Source organism: Fringilla coelebs (genome assembly GCF_963513975.1).
Source record: "Fringilla coelebs genome assembly, chromosome: 1".
NCBI lineage: Eukaryota > Metazoa > Chordata > Aves > Passeriformes > Fringillidae > Fringilla > Fringilla coelebs.
Genome location: NC_140028.1, coordinates 51,545,931 through 51,567,516, shown reverse-complemented (window position 1 = coordinate 51,567,516; position 21,586 = coordinate 51,545,931). Strand labels below are relative to the sequence as shown.

Below are 21,586 nucleotides of genomic sequence, written 5' to 3'. Positions count from 1 at the left end.
ACTGCATGCTGACCAACTGTTTATCATTTGGAAATATTACAACTGGCTTCATTATGAACAAGCCTTTTTCCTGAGTTTTACTGGAACACTAATTTTATGTCCTTCACCATAACGTTTGCCTGCAGAGCTGTATGTACAACAAATCCATCTAACCTCATAATTACTTGTCATTTCTTGATGGATTGAACTCTGTAGAGTGTGGATGTGACAAATTCTGCACTATCCACATTGCTGGTTGCCTTACTAGGAATGTAATTCCCTCCATTTCCTCTGAGCTTGGGGTGTTTTGTCTCTCAAGGAAAGCGCTGAATGACATAATTCTGACAGTACCCACTCAGATTTTCAGTTCTCCCTTACTGAGTTTTAGTCATGCATCTGGCTAAAACCAAGTCCTTTACAAATGAGAGCAACTTGTTTGAACTTCTAATGAAAACATTGTGCTTAGCTTTTGTGCTGAGCGGTAGTGAACCAATTGTTATTCTTTCTCAAGGTCAAATTAACATCTATACACTTCATTTTCTGGCATAGGGGTGTGTGCAGATCTCTGGTTTGAGGCAAATGAGCATCTGAGTAGCTGGAAAATAATGAAAGAGTTCACCTTACCATGAAAAGAGCTAGCCAGCAGTTAGAAGTAAATGAGTTTAGTTTAAAAATTCTTCCAGCTTTTCTCAGGACCACCATAGTCTCTTGCAAAATGCTGAACAGTAATTCCCATGGTTTTCCATGGAGCACTTGCCTTCCTTTCTAGTGGGAATAATATAATAAATCCAATTTGATCTATCATTTGTGCTGTACTTTAGATAGAAAACCTAGAAAGTCAAATGGGTGAAGGGTGTGGAGGGACTGAGAGGGCTGGGGTTGTTTAGCCTGGAGGAAAGAAGGCTCAGGAGAGGCTTTCATCACTCTCATAACTACCTGAAAAGGAGGGTGTTGCCAGGAGAGGGTCAGCCTATTCTCCCAGGCAACAAGTAATAGAATGAAAGGGCATAGCCTTAAGCAGTGCCTGGGGAGATTCAGGTTTGGCCTCAGGATCAGAATTTCTTCATGGGAATAGTTGTTAAACATAGGAAGTGGACTGCCCAGGAAATGATGGAGTCACTGTCCCTGGAGGTATTCAAGAAATGACTCTGTGTGGCACTTGGTGCCATGGTCCACAGTGTGGTAATCAGTTAGAGATTGGACTTGATGGTCTCAGAGGTCCTTTTCTAAGGACTAAATGATGCTGTGATGGCCTTAAAAATGCAAATATCATTTGCTAAAGTTTCAGTTTAATTAAATATGTTATCTTCTGATGGAGTTTTTATGTCAGTTACAGCCACTTGCATTTCACACCAAGATATGATGACAGTCACCTGTTTATCTGTAAATGGCTCTCTTAAGTGACTGATTCTTTGGTTGATCATCTTTATCATACCTACTGCTTCCTACAAGGCATAAAAATATCTTAGCAGATGTTTGATTTCCTGTTTTTGGGGGGCGGCGGGAGGGTGGAGATGTGAGGGAGAAGGGAGGTTGGCAGAGCAGCATCTAAGAGCTTTTGAATTCTCTCTGAGTACCTGGCTCTCCTTAGTAAAAGAATAAAGGGGAACAATGTTCTTTGAAGATGCAGCTCATTTATTTGAAATTTGCCTTTTTTCAATTTCATTTGTTGCAGATGCTTATTGTTTCCTGATAAATCACCTCTGACACTATTCCTGGTCTTCCCTGAAATCAGGGGCTGCACCTCTGCAGTTTATCTTAAAATTTAATTGTGGTAAAGAGATTCAGAGGTGAACATGGTCAACTAGGATTTGAAGAGATGCAGTACCTTGCAGGACAATGCTAAGAGCCTCTTGCTTTTCATTTGGGTCCTGGGGCAAAACTGCAGCGCAACTCACTTGGATTGAAGTGCTCTATTTTTGTGTCTGTGAGACCCAGAAAACTCATCATGAGATAGCATTGCTATTCCTTTGGTACAAGTCTGTTGACTGAAGGTTGTTGGAGGCAAATTATTTCACTGTAGGAAATGGAAAGAAATGGTAGGTCTACTGTATAATGTGAGTGAAGGTAATGGGTGACATGGGAAGTAATGGATAGCTCTTGAAGACAGGCTGGTAGACCCCTGCATTAACGGTAATTAATACTGAATAAGAAAGATTTAATATAATTGGAGAGCAGTGTTAAAACAGGTACCCTCTTCCACCACTGAGCATTCTTGAGGAGTAGGAAAACAGAGGTAGCATTTCTTCTTTGGCTCCAGCTTTACATCTGGAGGCACACTGCACACATACTGCACAAGGTGAGAGAAGTCAGTGCAGAAAATATCTTACTGGCAGAAGAGCCTTACTGGAGTAGTCATTGGGACGTCTTCAGCATCCTCATCTGCATCAGATTTATGTGTAATGAGAAAAAGGCATCTGACTAGTCTGGATTTAACATAAATGAAGTCAGGATTCAAAAAAATACAAAGCTCCATCTCCCTCCTATTAAATTTCAAGTATAGCACAATTGAAAACACACAGTTTGTTATTCATATGGTGGTGCAGAGGGTTAGGATTTAGCCAAATTTTCAATAGCTGAAGGCAAGTCTTAAATAACCTTGAAACTTTTCTCCAGGCTTTCTAGGGTAATACAATTACTGGGCAAAGACACTTGAAAGGAATATTGAATGTAGCCTTGTTAAATCACAGAATTGTTAGGGTTGGAAGGGACTTCTGGTGATCATTTGGTCCAATGGCACTGCTAAGGCAGGGTCATCCTGAGCAGATTACACAGGAACTTGTTCAGGTGGGTTTTGAAGGTCTCCAGAGGGAGACTCCATAACCCCCCTGGGCAGCCTGTTCCATTGCACTGCCACCCTTAGTGTGAAGAAGTTCTTCCTTAAGGTGAAACTTCTGTTTTATTTTATGGTCATTGCTCCTTGTCCTGTTGCTGAAGAGCACTGAAAAGAGCCTGGAAACTTCCTCTTTGCACCCACTTTTGAGATATTTATATGTATAAACAGCTTAGGAAAGCAAAACATTAATATTGCAGTCTCTTTTGATGTATATTGTGGATAATGAAGTAAAAGAATTCATACAGTTTTACTAGTGGAATAGGAATATTCACAAATATGGCTTGATTTTTATTTTTTTCAGATTTCCTTTCAACAGAAGACAAATTATTTTAATACTGCACTATTGCAACACAAGCAATTCTTGTGGCATTTTTAATGTGCCATACCAAGTCTCTAGCTTTGATTTTTAGCCCACTGGGTTTAATCTCTAAAGACAGGACTCCTCTTTCCAAAATTGCTTCTTTTTCAGAGTTACTTATGAGTGGAAATGGAGTATCTTTATTACACCATAACCATGCAAGAAATAAAAACTTTTTAGCTTATGAGGGACAGCTGGAAGCTGATTGAGAAACTGTGCTTAACTTCTGTCGCATACAGTATTCTAGAAATTTTATCAGTAGCCTTCAAACCAAAGTAAAGCTTTACTCCTTTTAGAAAAAGTGAAGGATTCCTGGTCTGGTAGCTGTAATCTTGAAACTTAGTCTGTTGTTACATTATTCCAGTGCACAAGAGCAAAACTATTTGAAAGTACACTGAAGTGTTTGTATAAAGATTAATAAGTGGCAAGCAAAATATCCCTTAGACTTTACAGAGACTGCAGAAGAAGTCTGTAGCAAAGGTCTAAAGTTCAGTCCTTAAATCTTTCAAGTGTGGAGTGTCCTGTTCAGGCCAGTGGTGCTGCTGCTGCAAAGAGCTTGTGTAAAATGCTGATTTCCACACCAGCTGTGTGTGTGCTCTGTAGTCCCTCTGATTCTGGCAGTGGGCCCAGTCCCCCAGGGTTTGATCAATTCACTATGCAAGGGAACATTTAGTAACTGGGAGAATTGGTTTGCAAACTCTTGTGCTCCTCAGCATAAAGCTTCCAAATGTGGAGTGAAATAACAGGGATACTCTTGTCAGGGTGCCAGCTTTGCATGTCTTATGATGTGGCTGATAACCCTTATTTCTTTCAAGGCCTGTTTCCTGCCATTTTGAACCTGGCCAGCAATGCTCACATCTCCACCAATGCCACCTGTGGAGAGAAGGGACCGGAGATGTTCTGCAAGCTGGTGGAGCACGTCCCCGGACGGCCCCTGCGCAACGCCCAGTGCCGCGTCTGTGACAGTCACAGTGCCAATCCCAAAGGCAAGCTTCACATGTTTGGGACTTTGTTTGTTTCATGAGTTTGTGTCTTTTTTTAACCCTTCCCTTTGAATACAGAGTGTATTGGAGTCAAATATGTTTTGGTTTTAGTCTATCTACTGTGTGAGTGCAATTACCTTGGAGCAAAAGGCTGACAAAGTCTGAGTACCGTGTATCACCACTGAGCATTGCAAGATCCAGTGACAACCTTTCTGTCTGAGGGCAGAATTCAGCCTTTACTTCTTTATGACAGGAAGAGATTGCTCTTCATGTGAAACAAATGTGCTGGGTTAGAAACGTTCAGTGAGATTTATTTCCAAGAGATGTTTATTTTTTTTGCTTTGAAACAGAGCAGCACCCAATTTCCAGTGCAATCGATGGTACCAATAACTGGTGGCAGAGTCCCAGCATTCAGAATGGAAGGCAATACCACTGGGTCACCATCACCTTGGATTTAAGGCAGGTGAGTAACATTTATGTGAGTATCATTAAATGGATGTAGGATACAAGCCAATGCAAATTGATTGCAGCTCTTTGTTTAGATAAAACAAAAACAGTTTTTAGTAAAAACTATCATCCATGTTCTTTCTGTGTTGGTAACCAATTCCATCTGTACCAATTCCTTTGTCTTGGTAACTTTCCTCTGCCTAACCTTCTGTCTTTTCCTCATGCTTCTGTCTTTTCCTCAGCAGTCCTATGATGCTGTTTTCCTCCACCTTTTATTTCTTAAAAGTTACTTTATTTCTTAAAAGTTACTTAAAGTCTGTGTTTTCAAGGACTTATTTTTAAACAGGAGTATTTTCAGGGTATACGCCAAAACACACGTTTTCTATGTGAGGATACATCTGACTGATTCTGATCATCATCTTGTTGGAAGGAGCACTGGAAAAACATGTTCTAAACTATATCTTCTAGGAACTTTTGCTGTCTGCTGTTCTGCAGAACTGGGGTTTGAATTTCTGAAACGGTGATTTGTGACCCTGGGGAGTCTGGAACTGTCTGGGCAAAAGTTGTTTCCTCTGTTTTGGCCACTCTCTATGGCCAAACTTGGAGGAATTTGTCATTCCTAGAGAGGAGCATGCTAAACTGTACAAGGCATTTGCTAATTTATTCTCTTGCTAGACATGAGAATCAGAAGTCTCCTACCCTACTCCAAGAATAGACAAAGTAATTGGTGAAGAAATTAATTTTTCTTGGCTGTTTCTTGTTTCATTGCTTTGAACAGATTTATGTGCTGGCCTACCTAAGTTGTTTGAAAATCATAGCTCAGCAATTCCTTATTAATATGGGGATGTGTCCCAACTCTGGAAGAAGCAGCTTTATTGCTTACTAAGAAATGCATAATTGAGGTGTAGAATTGGTAAGAAGCTTCTGCAGGATCTCTAGACCCTGCTTAAAAGTCATTTTAAAGATTAAAACAGAGGGTTTAACTTTGATGTTTTCCAATAAAGCATAGATTAAGCAGGTGCCTAGTTTGCTCTTTAATTAGAAAGCAGAACTGTTAGGATAATGATCACAGGGTGTCTTTTGTCAGTGGCAGAAGGTTTGGATAGGATGTTAGTGTTGTTTGAAGAGTTAACTTTGTGTTTGGTTTGTAAATGGACAAACAGGAAGGAAAAATGAAGGAGGAGGGGATGCCTTAGTTTTTATCCTCCTAGAACAATTTCACTTTGGAAACAGACCAGCTGAGCTGCCCTCTGAATTGTTTGTTCTTCAGTCTTAGTGCTGTTGGTGTTTCAACAAATACATATCTTTCCTCTCCTGACCCATGCTCAGTTTCACTAATTTGATTTGAAAAGTTTCCCCTAAGGGGCCTTTCTTCTGTTTTCCCTAGAGAGTTTGAGAGAGAGAAGGCATCTACGGCTATGCAAACTGAATGTAAATTACTGCTCTGTGAGAAAGGATTTGGTTAATAGAGATTGCTTGAAGTCAGTGAGTTATTAGAGCTGACTTGGTGTGCTTATTTGAAACGACTCAGCACAAGTAAAGAAAACACAAAAGAAAAGCATATGAATGACCTTAGTGATTTTAGCAATTGTTTACTTCATGCATTTGTTGCAGAATTACTTAAAATAGGACCTGTGAAAATATTCCTTAAAGTCAGTACCAGTGTTTAGTATAATTTCATTAGTACTTTTTTTTTTACATTTCAAGCATTGTGCATTAAATCTGTCAAGTACTGTATTAAAGTAAACAAGATTTCCTTGCCAGAGTATAGAATATATTCACACCTTTTTGTTATGTTAAAAATCTGGTCATTATTTATGGGTGGATATTTTGTGCAATTCTCAGAAGTTCTAGGACTAAGAGGAATTGATTATTTCTTGGGATTATTACCAAGGTACAGTTTAGAGAAATAATCCACGCAGTTGTGTTGGTAAGTGCTGAAACGTACCCTTGCCTGGCAAATATGGGGAAGATTCCCCCGCAGCTGTGAACACTGACTCCACCCCCGTTTTCCTAGGTGAACCTCTGTGACTATTCATCTCTTGGCTTCAAGTTGAAGAGAATAGAGGATGTTCTTTTAGCAAATATTCTACCTTGTTCTCAGTCTATTTAGTCTAAAACCAGCCGTACTACAGAGTAGTTTGATGGGATCCCAGTAAGAAAAGAAAGCTATCTAATAAAATTGGCATTGAAATGGCTGTTATCTTTCTCCTTTGCAGAATCTGTGCTATTTGTAGCTAATATAGCATTTTATAAGGATAGTGAGTGCTTATATTATGATTTTCTAGCTCATATACATCATGACAACTAGGTACATTTATTCTAGTGTGCCTTTCAGTCTTTCCAGGATCCACATGTATGATAGCCTTTCCTTCCCACGCCCTACACAACTGCCTCCTCCTCCCCCCTTTCCATTAAATGTATGGCAATGATCCAGAGCTGGGGAAAGGGCAGTGTAGCAATGAGGTGTAGGACTGATGTATAAGACACTAAGATTTGATTTATGACCTTCTGCTTCCTACACTGGTAGTTCTACAGAAACAAAATACACAGCAGCGATTCTCTATAAAAACAGCACTTTTTGTCTGAGTTTGACCCCTCTGGGCAGTTGCACTGTGAAATTACAATTCTAATAAATCCTGGCTATGATACATTTTACTGCTGTGATTGAGCCAGCTGTAAAATATTACTCTGTGACACCGTTAAACAAAGACTACTTACCTCAGTGTTGTTACCATGCTTTGGACTTTTAAAGGTATTTAAATGGACTCCACATCCTCGGTGTAGCAGAAAGGCAGATGTTTGTGTATCAAAAAGTTACTGAACTGCAAAGTAAGACTAGTTCTTCTTGGAAGACCCATAGTATTAAGTTGAGCTGAGAAAACAGCTCCACTCCTGATTAAGTCATAGTTTATGAATATTCTATGAGTACTGGATTACCACTCAGAGGCTGATGTAGGGGTAACTTGTAGTTTCTGCTATTACAAAGTAAAAAAGAATGTAAATATAATATGATTTTTCCAGAGCTTTCATCTTGAAATCAGCTGGCAGGAAAAGGTTTCTGTAAAGATACACGGTTTGCTGATGTCAAAAAATGGTATTCTATTGATTTTACAGGACTAATGCTGATTATTGTATGTGGCAAGCTTTCTTAAAAGCCTTTTGTGGCCTTGTAAAACTGATGATGCAGGATTCAGGTTGTTCATCTGTATAATCTTACAAGAAAATTCTTGAATAAAATGAATTTCCTTTCAATTCCAAATTAATGTTTGCACATAATGAATCAAAATCTTGAGGAAAAGATAATTAATGAGACTAGAAGTTCTTCTGTATTTAGTGTATTTTGCACTTGTAATGTCACAGAATCATCAGAGAAAAACGTTGCAAACACTTGCTTGGCTTCACAGTGTCTAAGAAGATGAAGCTGACTTTAGCTCTTAAAAAGATATTACTGTGAACAATATAAGCTGATAAATATCCCTTCATCTAGTCTCCCACTCTGAGAGTATTCAAGAATGATGCATTTGTTGTTGCTGGATCAGCATTCAGGGAAATAAGGTTTTTAGAAAGTCTAATTAGAGCAGAAATTGTTTTGTTGGCATTGCAGCTACGAAAAAGGCTTTTTAGCAGAAGTTTATTTGGCTGATCTTAAAAATCAGGATTGAAATGCCTTTAAAATGGCACTTTTCATATATGGCTTGGGAATTGGTAACTTGCTCTGACTTACCCTTTTTACCCTTATAGTTTGATAAGGCAATTAGTTCTGAGAAAGTTATACAGTCAAATTAAAGTATACAAATCATTAGCTCTTGCTCAGGTTTGTCACGTGGCTGGTTGGTGGGCACTGAATGAACATGGAAAGTGATAAGAAACTGCCATTGATGTTCAAATTTGAAGAACTTATAAAAGTCAAATTCTTTTAAAGTGCTCAAAGGAAAATCAGTTTTCATTACATGGTCTTCTTGACCTATTATGGGTTGCAGAGTCTGTGGGATAGGAGGTCTGCAAAACCCCTACCTACAGATATTCCTTAAAACATTTTCATCTGTGAATACTGTGGACACCTTGGTCTCTTTCTCCAGCTTCATTCCCTTGCTGGGAAACATAATCCCTGAGAATACAGGTCGTCCTGGTAGGCTGTCTTGTGACTTCTTGAGTCTGAGAACATTTATAAAAAATCTTTTATTTATTTATTTAAGCTATATTATTTTCAGGGGCTGACAAATTTTCCTGAAGTTGTTGTTATTCATTATCGTGTGAATTTGCCTGTGAACTAAAATGGGATACCTGTGATCTGTGTGTGTAAATGAAAGAGTTGAGAGGAGATTTAATTTGTTGTATTGTGCACTGAATTTGTGCACAGTTGCTGTGAAAATGTTAATATTTAACTGTCTTTTCCCTCCACTCCCACCTCACCAAGGAACTTGATATTTAAAATAAGTTTAACTTGCATAATCTTGTGAATACCTTTTACTGCGGCAGTTAGTTTGTGATGAAGGATAGCTCATTGTTACTGGTTGGAACTGGATTTAAAACTAGCCACATCAGCTGCAGACTATAATGGGTCTTGAAAAATCTCAAAGTAATCAAAAGTAGATCATTTGTTGTTCAGCCAACTGTGTAATAAAGTAGGGAAGCAGCTTAGTTGATGACAGCAAGCAGAGTGGGGGGAAAAAAAAAAATAAAGGACATGTGAGAGTTTTTGAGGGAGATTTTTTACCAGGGTATTTGAAAAAGGTTTGGGTTCCAGTCTTGCATCTTTTATGCATTTGAGAAAGAGTGCTGACTTCAAAGGAGCTTGGAAGTGCAAAGCTGTTTCTAAGCCCAGTCGATAAAACTTTTCTAGTTTTAATAGTTTTGTGATGTTCTGATCTGTGATGGAGAAAATACCCATACAAGCAACTCCTGTCACATACAAGTGTCTTCAGGTTTTGGGTACTGAAATGATGATGCACCAGATTCTGCTTGGCCATAACTGAATCAATGAAATCCAAACTGTGTGTAGGAAGTATAGTTGTTTGGTTTGAAGTCTGCCCAAATGGTGTACTTTGTTCCTTTAAAACCATGTATTTTGGCTTTTATTTTTCAGTTGGAGATTGTTGGCATGATGTAGGTTTTATTTAAAAGTCATTCCTCTCTTCATGGAACCTGGATTATAATTCTTGCTATTCATTTAACCTTGATCAAATTTTAAGATTATGTGAAACAACAAAGGATTCACAGACCCCAGAGAAATTTTGTTTCTAAGATTGACTAAAGAATGAGCTGGCTTCTCCTTTTGCCTGCGTCTGCTTGTATTGCTGAAAGGTCACAGTAAAATCCTCATTTTCTGTAAATTTTCATATTTATTGCAACAACTAGAAATGTTCTGTTTGCATCTGACTGATTTTAACAGGATAAAACTGGAGTGCCTGTAAAGAAAGTCATACCAAATGAACATTGTAGTTTAAATTATCTGATTTAAAAACCAGTAAGATTGTTTTATTTTTTTAAAAGATATTATATGTAGTAAATCAATGGAAGATAAATGTCACCAATTTTTTTCCTTCTCATGTGTGCAAGATCTCCTAATCAAGGCTTTGTTCACTTAAATAATGTTTTGTTTCAAAAGTAGTTTCCTGAATTGCATACACAACACAGTTACTATTTATTTTTGTGAGTTTATTTCCCCATTTGGCAAAATCAAAACCTGCTTTCATGTGGCAAGTATTGTTCTTGCTCTGGCTTTAATCTGTATTGCAAAAAAAAAAAAAAAAAAAAGTCCTAAAAATTTAAATTTATAATGTATGAAAGATCTGATTGCAGCCAGATTGGAACTCAACACAGTATTAATACTGCACATGCAGGCAGGAATTATGATGATAATAGCAGCTGACCAGGCAGTCTGCTCAAGTGGAAATACATTTTCTGAGATGGCTGAATAATACAGAGTTTTTCTTTCATGTAAACCTGGCTTGTTACTCCAGTGTATATGAAACATTAAACTCCTGTGTAGAAGTCTTATGAGTTTGCAAATGCAGCCTTTTTGAGTGAGGTGAGGTAGCAGGTACTGGGTAAGGGAGAACATGGTGGCTCTGCTGTAAGTGCTCTTCAGTGTTCATGTCTGATGCTGTCGTGGGTTGGGGGGCCAGGGCAGGTTATCTGGCTGCATGACAAGGTAATTTAAAAGATGTTATGAACTTAATTACTGCTCTGCCTACTCACAGAAGTGCTGAACAGTCCTGTTGTGTGCATGGGGATTTCACTTTGGGTTGTCAGAAAAATAGTCAAGATAGCTGCATAGTTCACATACATCTCAATGTTACTTAAGAATATTAGCTGTTTTGTCATGCTTATTTTTGTCCAGCTTATTTGTCTCTGTGTATTTTTAGCAGTGCCTGTAAGTAGTCTTTTGCTGAAATAACTTTAACAAAGGATAAGATTGTAATGCTAAGAGGTTTTCAACATAGGGTATAAAAACTTTTTCAGAAATGTTCTTGGAGAGATTACATTCCCTGCTACATTGTAAACCAAAGCGCTTTTTTGGCTACCTCTGTAAAAAACCTCACAAAAGCAAACAACCAAGCACAAAAAAAACCAAACAAGAAAACCCAACCAAACCCCAGTTTTTTGAAGCCCTCAGTGGTTCAGAAAAGCTAAACGTTTCCCACAGATTGTTAAACCCATCTAATCCTGAAATGTGCAGTATAGATAGAGATTTCAGCTATTGACATCAGCACAAACTGATGCCCTGGACACGATTAGATGGACGTCTAGTCAAACATTTGTGCAAAAAATTTATCCTGAGTTACTTTACCAAATTTTACCCTTTGCCCAGGCAAACTGTACACTGCTTTTAAAATTTAAATTTATTACCCAGTTGGCTTCTGGTGGTGTTTTACAGTACAGTGAAGTGTTAAAATTTTCTTCTTGCCTTTTTTTTTTCAGGTCTTTCAAGTTGCATATGTCATCATCAAAGCCGCTAATGCTCCACGACCTGGAAACTGGATTTTGGAACGCTCCATAGATGGCACGGAGTTCAGGCCATGGCAGTACTATGCAATTAGTGATACCGAGTGTTTAACTCGTTACAATATCACACCAAGAATTGGGCCCCCAACTTACAAGAGGGATGATGAAGTGATCTGCACCTCCTATTATTCCAGACTAGTTCCCCTGGAACACGGAGAGGTATCTTTGTTTTTGTAGTTGCAGTTTGTGATTAAGGACGTGGAGTGATAGCAATTTGAAAACATTTGAACTGCAGTTACAGATTATATCGCCCTCAGCACTACCAGTCATTGTTATTCTTTTTTAATAACATTATCTTTACATCATGTAGAATAGCAGGCTTCTAAATCTTGAGATGAAGTGTCTTTGGTTCTATGTGTTCCCATTACTAAACTTTGTTCTCTCTTTCCATATAACTTGATGGTAGCAATTAGCTGTGAATTATTAGTTCCTGTATCCTGAAAAACTATAACAGAGGCTCTGTGTTCTGCCAATTTTTTCATTTAGTAGAGAAAATTCCTGTGTTAGGAACACCTGGTTGTGTGAGATAAAGCAGCTAACACTGTTGAAGTGCTCAGCACAGCTGGAACTCCTAAACAAGCCTTGGCATTGTTTCAAGGATGCAGCATAATTAAAAGGGCTACAAGTTGTGCAGTCTTGCTGTTGATTGTTCTTTTTTTTAACAAACTCTATTCATGGTACTTGTGTAATTTATTGTGGAGAGACAGCCACACAATGAAATAATACATTAAAACCAGTGGTTATTCCATTGTAAATGCTATAATGTATGACTGTGATAATAAGTGTGGTGTTATCCCATGGAGAGTGCTAGTAAACTCCTAGCTTCATAGAATTCAATATGTTTTTATTTCTTGGTTTAAAAAAAGATTGGACTGTATGTAGCCATTCACACAGAATTAAAACTAACAGCAAGAAAAAAAACCCAGTGAAATTCAGTAAAGTCACACTTTAATAAAATGTTGTGAGCATGTGATCAATATAAAAGTGACAGATCGGATAGAACAAAGAAACGTAAACCTGTCTCTCCACACAATTAACCAGAAAACCCTTATTGACTGTATAGGAACAGTGCTGCATGTAATGTCCATTTAGTGGGCCATACAACACCAGCTCCAGGGATGCCAGAAATTCAATTTAGTGACATTTTTTTCTCATTCCTTTTTTCCTGATTGTACACAAAATTAATTGGGCTACACTATCAAAACACTGCTTTTTTTCTGAGTGTGGTGATGGAAAAACATAACACAAAAAATTGGAAGAATTAAATTTCTGTCTTCTGTGGAGAATCTCAGAATCTTTTAGGTTGGAAAAGACTTTTAAGGCCATTGAATCCAGCTATTGGTCCTACTAATACGGACTAAGGTCATTGACTCCATTGAGTCCTACTATATGAGTTCAGCACTGCCAACTTCACCCCTAGACCATGTTCTTAACGTGACACATCTTCATGTCCCTCCACGGCTGGTGACTCCATCACTTCCCTGGGCCACCTTCTCCAATGCTTGACAATCCTTTCTATGCAAAAAAATTTCCTAGTTTTCCATCTAAAACTTCCTTGCGCAATTTGAGGCTATTTCTTATTCTATCACCTGAAACCTGAGAGAAGATGCTGACCCCCACCTGGCTACAGCCTCCTGGCAGGTTAGGGAGTGATAAGGTGACCCCTGAGCCTCCTTTTCTCCAAGCTGAACGCCATCTCCCTCAGCTGCTCCCCACAGACCTTGTGCTCCAGACCCTTCACCAGCTCTGCTGCCCTTCTCTGGGCACTCTCCAGCCCCTCAGTGTCCTTCCTGGATTGAGGGGCCCAGAAGTGAACACAGGATTTGAGGTGAAGCCTCACCAGTGCCGAATACCAGGCAAAAATCACTGCTCTGGCCACACTGCTGCTGACACAGGCCAGGATGCCATTGGCCTTCTTGGCCACCTGGGCACAGCTGGCTCAGGTTCAGCTGCTGTCAACCAGCAAGCCAGGATCTTTTCTGCTGGGCAGCTTTCCAGTCGCTCTGCCCCAGCCTGTAGCACTGCCTGGGGTTGTCGTGACCCAAGGGCAGGACTCAGCACTTGACCTTGTTGAACTTCATCCAACTGGCCTCAGCCCAGCAATCCAGCCAGTCCAGATCCCTCTGGGGAGCCTTCCTGCCCTCCAGCAGATAAAGACACATGCATAAAAGCTGTCATTCACAAAGGACAGGCTGCTCCTTTAACTGGATTGTCTGTCAAACAGGAACATCGTCTGCACAGAATATCTCACAACCTGCATTAGTGAATCTTGGGACTCTATGGAAAATATATGTATTTAGGGCTTTGTAATTTGTTCTGGCCAGTCTGTTGCACTTAAGAATGGCCCTCCAAACCAGCAGATCTCTGTAAATGCTTGCCTTGTATCCAGCATTTGCTAGCATCCCAGTTTTCTGCCGTCAGCTTGGAGTGTCTTGATGTGAAATAGCTGTTAGGGTAGAAAGACCACATTTCTAAATGTGGATGTCATTAATAACATTTTTTTGCCAAATCTGACATTTTGCCAGTTTGGCTGCTAGATTTTTCTCAGGTTTGAAGAGATATATCTTCTTGACTGTAAGTTCTGTTTGCCTGATTTATACTGGTTGAAGATCTGCTTCTGGCAATTTGCACAATCAGTTTATGACTCATGATGAATTGCATGGCTTAAGCTGCAATTGTTTGAAAATGGTCTTGAATTATAAAGGACAGGTAAGCCAAAAATACATAATATAGAAATATCAGTGTGTATAAGCTTATATAAGCAATATATTAGACAAATGTAGCAGTGTGCAAGGAGAATCATGGTATTTCCTCTTTAGTGTCTTAGTCAGTATCCTTTCTGTTTCTTTTTCTGCTTGTTAAGATTCCTCTACTGTCTCTATAAAGATTTAAGTGTATTGTTACAGAATTTCTCCTCATAGAATTTCTAGACAGTAGAATTTCTACTGTTCAAGCTTTTAACTTCAGAGTAAAAAAAGTGAGTAATAATTTACACTTCATCACTTGAAGGCACTACTTTTGAGTAGTGAGTATATATTAGGGAGGAAAGACGATGTAGCACATGGCAAATTGGTTGGGACAGGCATTTCTGGATCTTTAAATGTCTGGTGTCTAAGTGTCAAAAAGCAAACAGTGTGTTATAAATTCCAGTGCCATGGTTGGGTCCTGCTCTCTTGGCTGAGGAAATCAAAGGATTGCAGTGAGCCCAGCAAATTCTATGTCTGTACTAAAAAGTAGATGAGAGTAGGATGTGGTGCCCTGTGCTGAAGTTGTGCTCATCTATAGTTGAGTATATATGTGTAAATTTTTTTCAGTAAAAGGAGAACAGTGATATTTGAATATTTGATTTGACCAACAATTCTGCCTTGTAATTCCCAGCAGAAAACATAACTTCGGAATGAATATGTCACAACCAATTTGCCTGAAGAAAACAGACTGAGATGTGGTGGGCATGTTCAGTCTTCAGTTGCCTAAAATATGGGTACAAAGAGGAAAAACCTTTTCTGCATGTCTGTGACAGGATCCAGGAAGAGTTCTGAAATTGCAACAAGAAAAAACATGTTTTAGAGACTAGGAGCATTTCTAACAATAAAGCTGAAAAGGCCTGAAGTACATTGCCTTGGAAGGTTGTAAAGTCAGCACCAACACTGGTCTTTGAAAATGAGTTGGTCAAATATCTAAAAAAACTCTAATAAATCCTGCTTTAGCAAAGTAAATGGACTAAAAGAATTCTCTGTATTTCTATGAGAGCTGAATATTATATCAGGTGGTGCTAATTTGCAGGATGAGACCTGGGAAACATTTTGGTTTTCAGAACTGTTATTCTGCGGTCAAAAAAGTGGATGGGCTATCAGAAAAGTAGAAATCTTTGAACACACTATGTTAGAATATTAAGAAGGAATGGTGCTTATCAATAAATGTCAAAATTATATTTTGGGAATGTGACCTCCATTACAAGTTTGTTTGTGTGTCTTTTAAATAGCACAGTTACTCCCTAGGGAGCCCCTAGCTACATTAGAGAATTAAGATTTTTTTTTTTAAAGAATAAAAATAATAAGAAGAAATCTATAACATGTAGAAATATTTTCAGGGGAACAATTTGACAATTGGACAAAGTTGAAACTATGAATTCAAGAGTAGTTTATGAGACAAAATTACTCCTCATAAATGAGAATATGTCATGCACTCTGAAATGCAGCTGACAAGCTGACCCTTTGTTATGGACACCAGGTAAACTGTTGAACACTTCTTCATTGTCTTTAGGGTCGGGTCTTGTTTTTCTGTTTTTTACATAAAATGGAGCAGGGACTGTGTGGTCATAGGGGACTATATCCTTGTGTGTTCCTAAGTAGCTTTGGAAAGAAAAACGGGGCTGTTGCCAGAAAAAGCTGTGCAGTTTGATACCAAAAGTCATTTTAGTGGGGCCAGCTGGAATTGTGCAAGAAAGATGCAGGTCAAATGGGTGGGTTTGTGTTGGCAGCACCTTGCTTTCAGTTGCCATCTGTGTTGGGCTTCCCACTGCATTGTCTTATCACTGAGTACTTCTTGCTGTTTGTGCAGCCCTGTCACTGCTAGGTGTAGGATTAATGACCCCAGATTGAGAATGTAGATCAGATTATGCTTTAAGATCTTTCTATTTGCAGAGAAGAAATCTGTAAGGATAAAATTGAGCTTATGGCCGAAGTTACATATTCTATCTCAATGAGGGAGAGGAAGGAAGACTACAGGACCTAGGGACTCACCTTGATACTGTACCTTGGTTTTTCTCCTTATTTTATCTCCACAAAAACCTAGGAGATTTGGGACTATGATGAGTTGATAATGGTGGTTTCAGAACAGTGTGACTCAGGCAGCAGGAATTTGACCTGCAGATAGACAATGGGGAAGTCACCATCCTGAGTTGTTGGGAAACAAGACAAGTTCTGTGGTTTTGATTCTCAGACTAATGTTTGTTGTGGTAAATGAATCACAGCATTTGTGACTAAGTCAGCCTTTCTTTCCAGATTCACACCTCACTGATCAATGGTAGGCCTAGTGCTGATGATCCTTCACAGAAGCTGTTGGAATTTACTTCTGCACGATACATTCGACTGCGACTGCAGCGTATTAGAACTCTGAATGCTGACCTCATGACTCTCAGCCATAATGATCCTAAGGAACTAGACCCCATTGTTACCAGAAGGGTAAGCTGGTTATTCATAAATGGTATTCAGTATAGCTTGATGGGAGAGTCTATTCTGACCTATTTGAGAAGGAGAAATAAATACTTAATCCTTGTCATTCACAGTGGCTTTGATAGGTTTTAAATAATTCTTGCCTTGCCTTTGACACCATTAACAACAATATCTTGTCACAAACAGCTTCTAGAAAAAGCTTTTCAAGATAGTTTTTAATTTATTTGTTTGTGTGAATGATTTGTGCTAGGAGCAGTGTTTATAATGCTTTATCATCAAAATACAAAATGTGGTTTGGCTGATGGAGATGCCCTTTGAGGTTGCTCTTGACACCACTGCAGTACTTTCTGTGGTGTATCATGGATTTCAGGACCCAGTGCTGTGGTTCATAAATATAATTATTTGAAAACATTGCTATCGTGAATTTTCATGTCTTATAAGAGTTTTCTTCATTTTTTTAAGGCTGTTATGATCAATTGTTTTAGAGCTCATAAATTAATGTAAAATGTTTGTATAGAATTCCGAAACCATTAACTGATTTTCAGATTTCATACTGAAACTGTGGAAACTGAGTCTCAAGTACTTGGGCTGACTTCTTCAGGTTCTCACATAAATTGGAAGTCTCAACAGCTTTTCTGCTGGAAAAGGATTTCTGTTTTGTATCTTGCCATTTTGACCATCTTCATCGGTTAACACTTCAGAGGCTTCAAGTTTTTCTGTGAAAGTTGGCTTTCTGATGAAGACAGGAGAACATGAGAAGTGTTTCCTCCTTCACTTCCTTTGTAGCTCCTTTTCCTGAAAAAAATCTGCAGGCAACTCTTCCTTGTGCAGCAACAGGATTCTTGCAGTTTGTGACTTCTCTGATACAGGCAATCCTTGTGCTCTCTGGATAGCTGAGTACAGAAGGGAAGAAGGAAATTGGATTTGGTCAGGGATTGGTGGGTGCTTTCAAGGTGTCCATTCAACTGCAGCATTGTAAAGTGTAAAATCTGGATGATTTGCATTTTCTGTCAATGGGAATTGCTAGCATGGAGACTGCAAGAGCAGAGTATTGGACAGCTGCTCTAGCTGTGCCTTACTTGGCAATAGGGAAACACGCACAGCCTGAGAGGTGAGATGTTCCCACAGAGCAGGCTGGTTAATATTTAGGTCTATTGATAGTATTGGCATATCAAGACATACACCCCAAAAAGAAAAGTTTGACATGGAAGCATACAAACATACAGCTGGGAAACAAGAATTTGGAGGCCAAGCACTGTCACTGGTTTTGTAACATACACAGTTGTGCAATCCAAGGCTTTTCCACCTAGCACTGCTTAGTGCAATTTTGCATGAAGAACTACACATACTGGCCAGGTTTCCCAAATCCTGTTGTGTCACCTTGAGTCTCACTTTGTTGTGCAACCAGTTGCAACAAAGGTAACCACTTCCAGCTTTTTGGATGCTGTTTTTATTGGCTTTGAAGACTTTGCTATGGTTGTTGATACCAATTACGTTTAGTTTCCTGTATGTAGTACTGAAAAATTGCCAATTCAGATTCGAGTGTTCAACAGCACCTTTTTTTCTGTGTTCTTTATATCTGTCTGTAGCATTTGATTATCACTAGTCACTCATTCAACTCCAAGCTGCACACGGCTGCTGTGAGCTGTGCACTGGCAGAAAACAAGACAAAGGAGATGCAGTAGGGAATGCAGTGAGAAATTAAATTCTGCTTTTGTTCTCTTCCTTTCTCAGCCTGAATCTCCTTCTTTGTAGTTTAGGACTTACTGTTCATGGTAAGTCCCTGAATGATTTTTGTAGTTCAAGCCGGTAACATAAAAAATCCTCCCAAAATAGCAAACATGAGAAATTTAAGACCATAAAAAAATAAGTAAGAAATCAAAGAAGATAGTTTGCTCCAACTCCAAGAGCCTTCAAAGAAATAACAGTCCAGGAGTCAGCATGTCTGACCACCCAGGGCTACCTCTCTTCCTGAACCAGCTGACATTAGGGTTGCTAGGTCTGAGAGCATTGAACTCTTCCCTTAGAAGTATCCTCAAAAAGAGTTTCTTTGTCATTCCCCTGTAGTACATACTTCCCAGGATACAAACAGGCCAACCATGTTGATACTACAGCTGTAACTGAACCCAGATGGTCATTTCCTGCCTCCTCTTTGCCTTGAAAATTAAATCCTTTCCTTATGTATGTTGTTTCTGCTCACCACCTGGCAATATTAGTGGATAGTATTCTGCTGTATCTGCAATTTTTAAGCTAAGAGTTTGGGTAGAATATTTCACTGGCTACACAGTAGTTGCAAAGAGCTGGTCTGGAAATGAGTGTGCAAAGTGGTTTTAAGGGAGGGACAATTTCCATTTTAAGGAAGCATACTCTTAGTCCCCAGACTGACTCTAAAATATGGAAATTTTTTATGCTTTATGGCTTCTTGTAAAGTGAAAAAAAGTTGTTTCTTTTTTTTTTTCTCTTGCAAGTACATTTCGGTTGAGGTCACATTTGGTGGTCTTTCTTAAAGCTGAGGAATTTTACATACATACTTAAAAGTTAAAAGTCAGTTTGTTTTTCATACCAATAGGGAAAAACATAGGAAAAATAAAAACTGCAAAAAATGGAAGGTTTCCCCAAAAGGCAAATAGTTTCAAGTATTTATTTTATTTACACAGAGCAGTTGAATGCTGGCATTTTATTTTGCAGAGTAGGGCAGGGAAATGTAAATACATGTAAATGTCTTTTATTCATACCTTTCTCACCTTTGTTTTTTTTGTAGTACTACTATTCAATAAAGGACATCTCTGTTGGTGGCATGTGTATTTGTTATGGCCATGCTCGAAGCTGCCCTTTGGATGAAATCACAAAGGTATTCTTTAATCTCATTATTTTTGCAAAACAACTTTTCTAATTAAAATAACAAAAAAAACCTCCTAAGGAGAATGAGAAAGTGGAAGCTTAAATAGGTCCTGTGATGCATACAAATTATTTGCTATATTTTTCTTTTTTTTTTTTTTCAGAACAAGCATATCTGGGTTTTGTAGTGTAACTTTCTTGAACTTAACTCTTCTTTGGCATTGAATTTAAACAATTCAAGGAGTACAAGACATTGTCTGTCTTGCAGCACAGATTTGCCCTTCCTGTTCTGGAAAGGCTATTTCCTAGTAGTTGATGTACCATGGTAGAGCAGTTCAGTGCCACTTGTGGGGTATTTGTGGGTCATGCCATTTTTTGGAGTAAGATTGATACTGAGCAGACTTTTGGCAAAATTGATTAAATTGTCCATTAAAAAATATTTCAAGAAAGTGGATTTTTTTTTAGAAATTGCAATGCCAGTGTGAACACAACACATGTGGAGAGAGCTGTAACAAGTGCTGTCCAGGCTACCACCAGAAACCATGGAGACCAGGAACCCTTTCTGCTGGGAACAAATGTGAGAGTAAGTAGGCACAGGCATTTAGGTAGTTTCATGAAGCCCTACTATTCTCTTGTTTGAGGTTGCTTGCATACAGATCTGTGCTAATTCCCCAAAAAAAGCCACAAACTATTAACTGTCTTCATGGCATTTATCAGAGGTAGAGAACCTACGTCTAATCATAAATGTTCAGATGAATTTCAATAATCTGTTCAGTGTAACTCCTTGGCTAGTGGAGTTGTCATGTAGTATAGCTCCCAGAATCTCTTTTTCAAAGGGACTTGGAAATTTATTGTACTCCTGTAGAAACTAGCAGATTTGCATCAATCATTTTGTTAGCTACTTGAAGTGCAAATTTCATCAATTGATCATAAATTTTGTCAGATGAAGAACTTTGTTCTGATAGCAGATGTTTTGAAAGAAACTCTTTATTGGCCAATTATGCTTCAGATTGTCTGATAGATTGGCTGAATGGCTGAATGTGTTCCTAGGGCTAGTTGGTGCATTTTCTCACTTCACATTACTAATGCATAGCACAAGCTGCAGACAATTAAGAACCTATTGGATAAAATTTGAAGTTCCAGATGGAAAAGAAGTGGTTTTAGTTGAAATCTTTGCATAAGTCATAATACCACTCTTTAAATAGAATTTATACTTAAGTACTTCTTTGTTGGCTTCTCAGGTTTTGTCTGTAATACAAATAAGAGAAGAATTAGGTGGGTTTTCATCAGTAATGCAAAGTACAGAAGAAGGAACAGTTACTGCTAATTTCACACATCACTGTTGACAACAGTGCTGACAAGATTGTCTTAGTAGGATATACAGAATACTGCTAAAACCAGCATTGTTAAAATAACAGTGGTTTTGAAATTTGCTTACTTGTTAAGAAGTATAGTGTATTATATCTGATGAAGCACATGGCATGTTAAAGGGGAAAAGCACACTTTTGAGGTCAATTCGTGGGCTCTTCTACTTACATTTTCAACTTTGTAACATTTCCTATATCACTGATGTTTTTCACAGTGTGAATAAGAAAATAAATTTATTTCTATTCCATTCCTTCTCAGAGTGTAACTGTCATAACAAAGCAGAAGATTGTTATTACAACCAGAGCATTGCAGATCAGAAAAGGAGCATGGATATTCATGGCCAGTTTATAGGAGGTGGTGTGTGTTTAAACTGTACTCAACATACTACTGGGATCAACTGTGAAATGTGTGCTGATGGATATTTTAGACCACACAAAGTAAGATTTAGAAAATACCATTCTAATGTTTTGGTGAATTATAACATGGTATCATGCCTATTTCAGCTTATTGTGATTAATATATTGGTTTTTTATTTGTTGCAGAATAGCTAAGAACAATAGGGTTTTTTTTTTTTTGTAAATGACTTAATGCC

The 21,586-nt window shown here is 38.4% G+C and overlaps 1 protein-coding gene across 1 annotated transcript in view; it reads left to right on the top strand.

Annotated features, from left to right (window-relative positions):
• Positions 1–21,586, top strand: part of LAMA1 (laminin subunit alpha 1) — a gene marked incomplete at its 5' end in the record, with an annotated part of 98,700 nt that overhangs the window by 16,387 nt on the left and 60,727 nt on the right. The window contains 7 exons of the mRNA XM_084212751.1: positions 3,989–4,159; positions 4,507–4,619; positions 11,531–11,773; positions 16,618–16,797; positions 19,550–19,639; positions 20,092–20,209; positions 21,253–21,431. Of these exons, the coding sequence (XP_084068877.1) occupies positions 3,989–4,159; positions 4,507–4,619; positions 11,531–11,773; positions 16,618–16,797; positions 19,550–19,639; positions 20,092–20,209; positions 21,253–21,431 (1,094 nt within the window). The remainder of the gene's footprint in view (positions 1–3,988; positions 4,160–4,506; positions 4,620–11,530; positions 11,774–16,617; positions 16,798–19,549; positions 19,640–20,091; positions 20,210–21,252; positions 21,432–21,586) is intronic.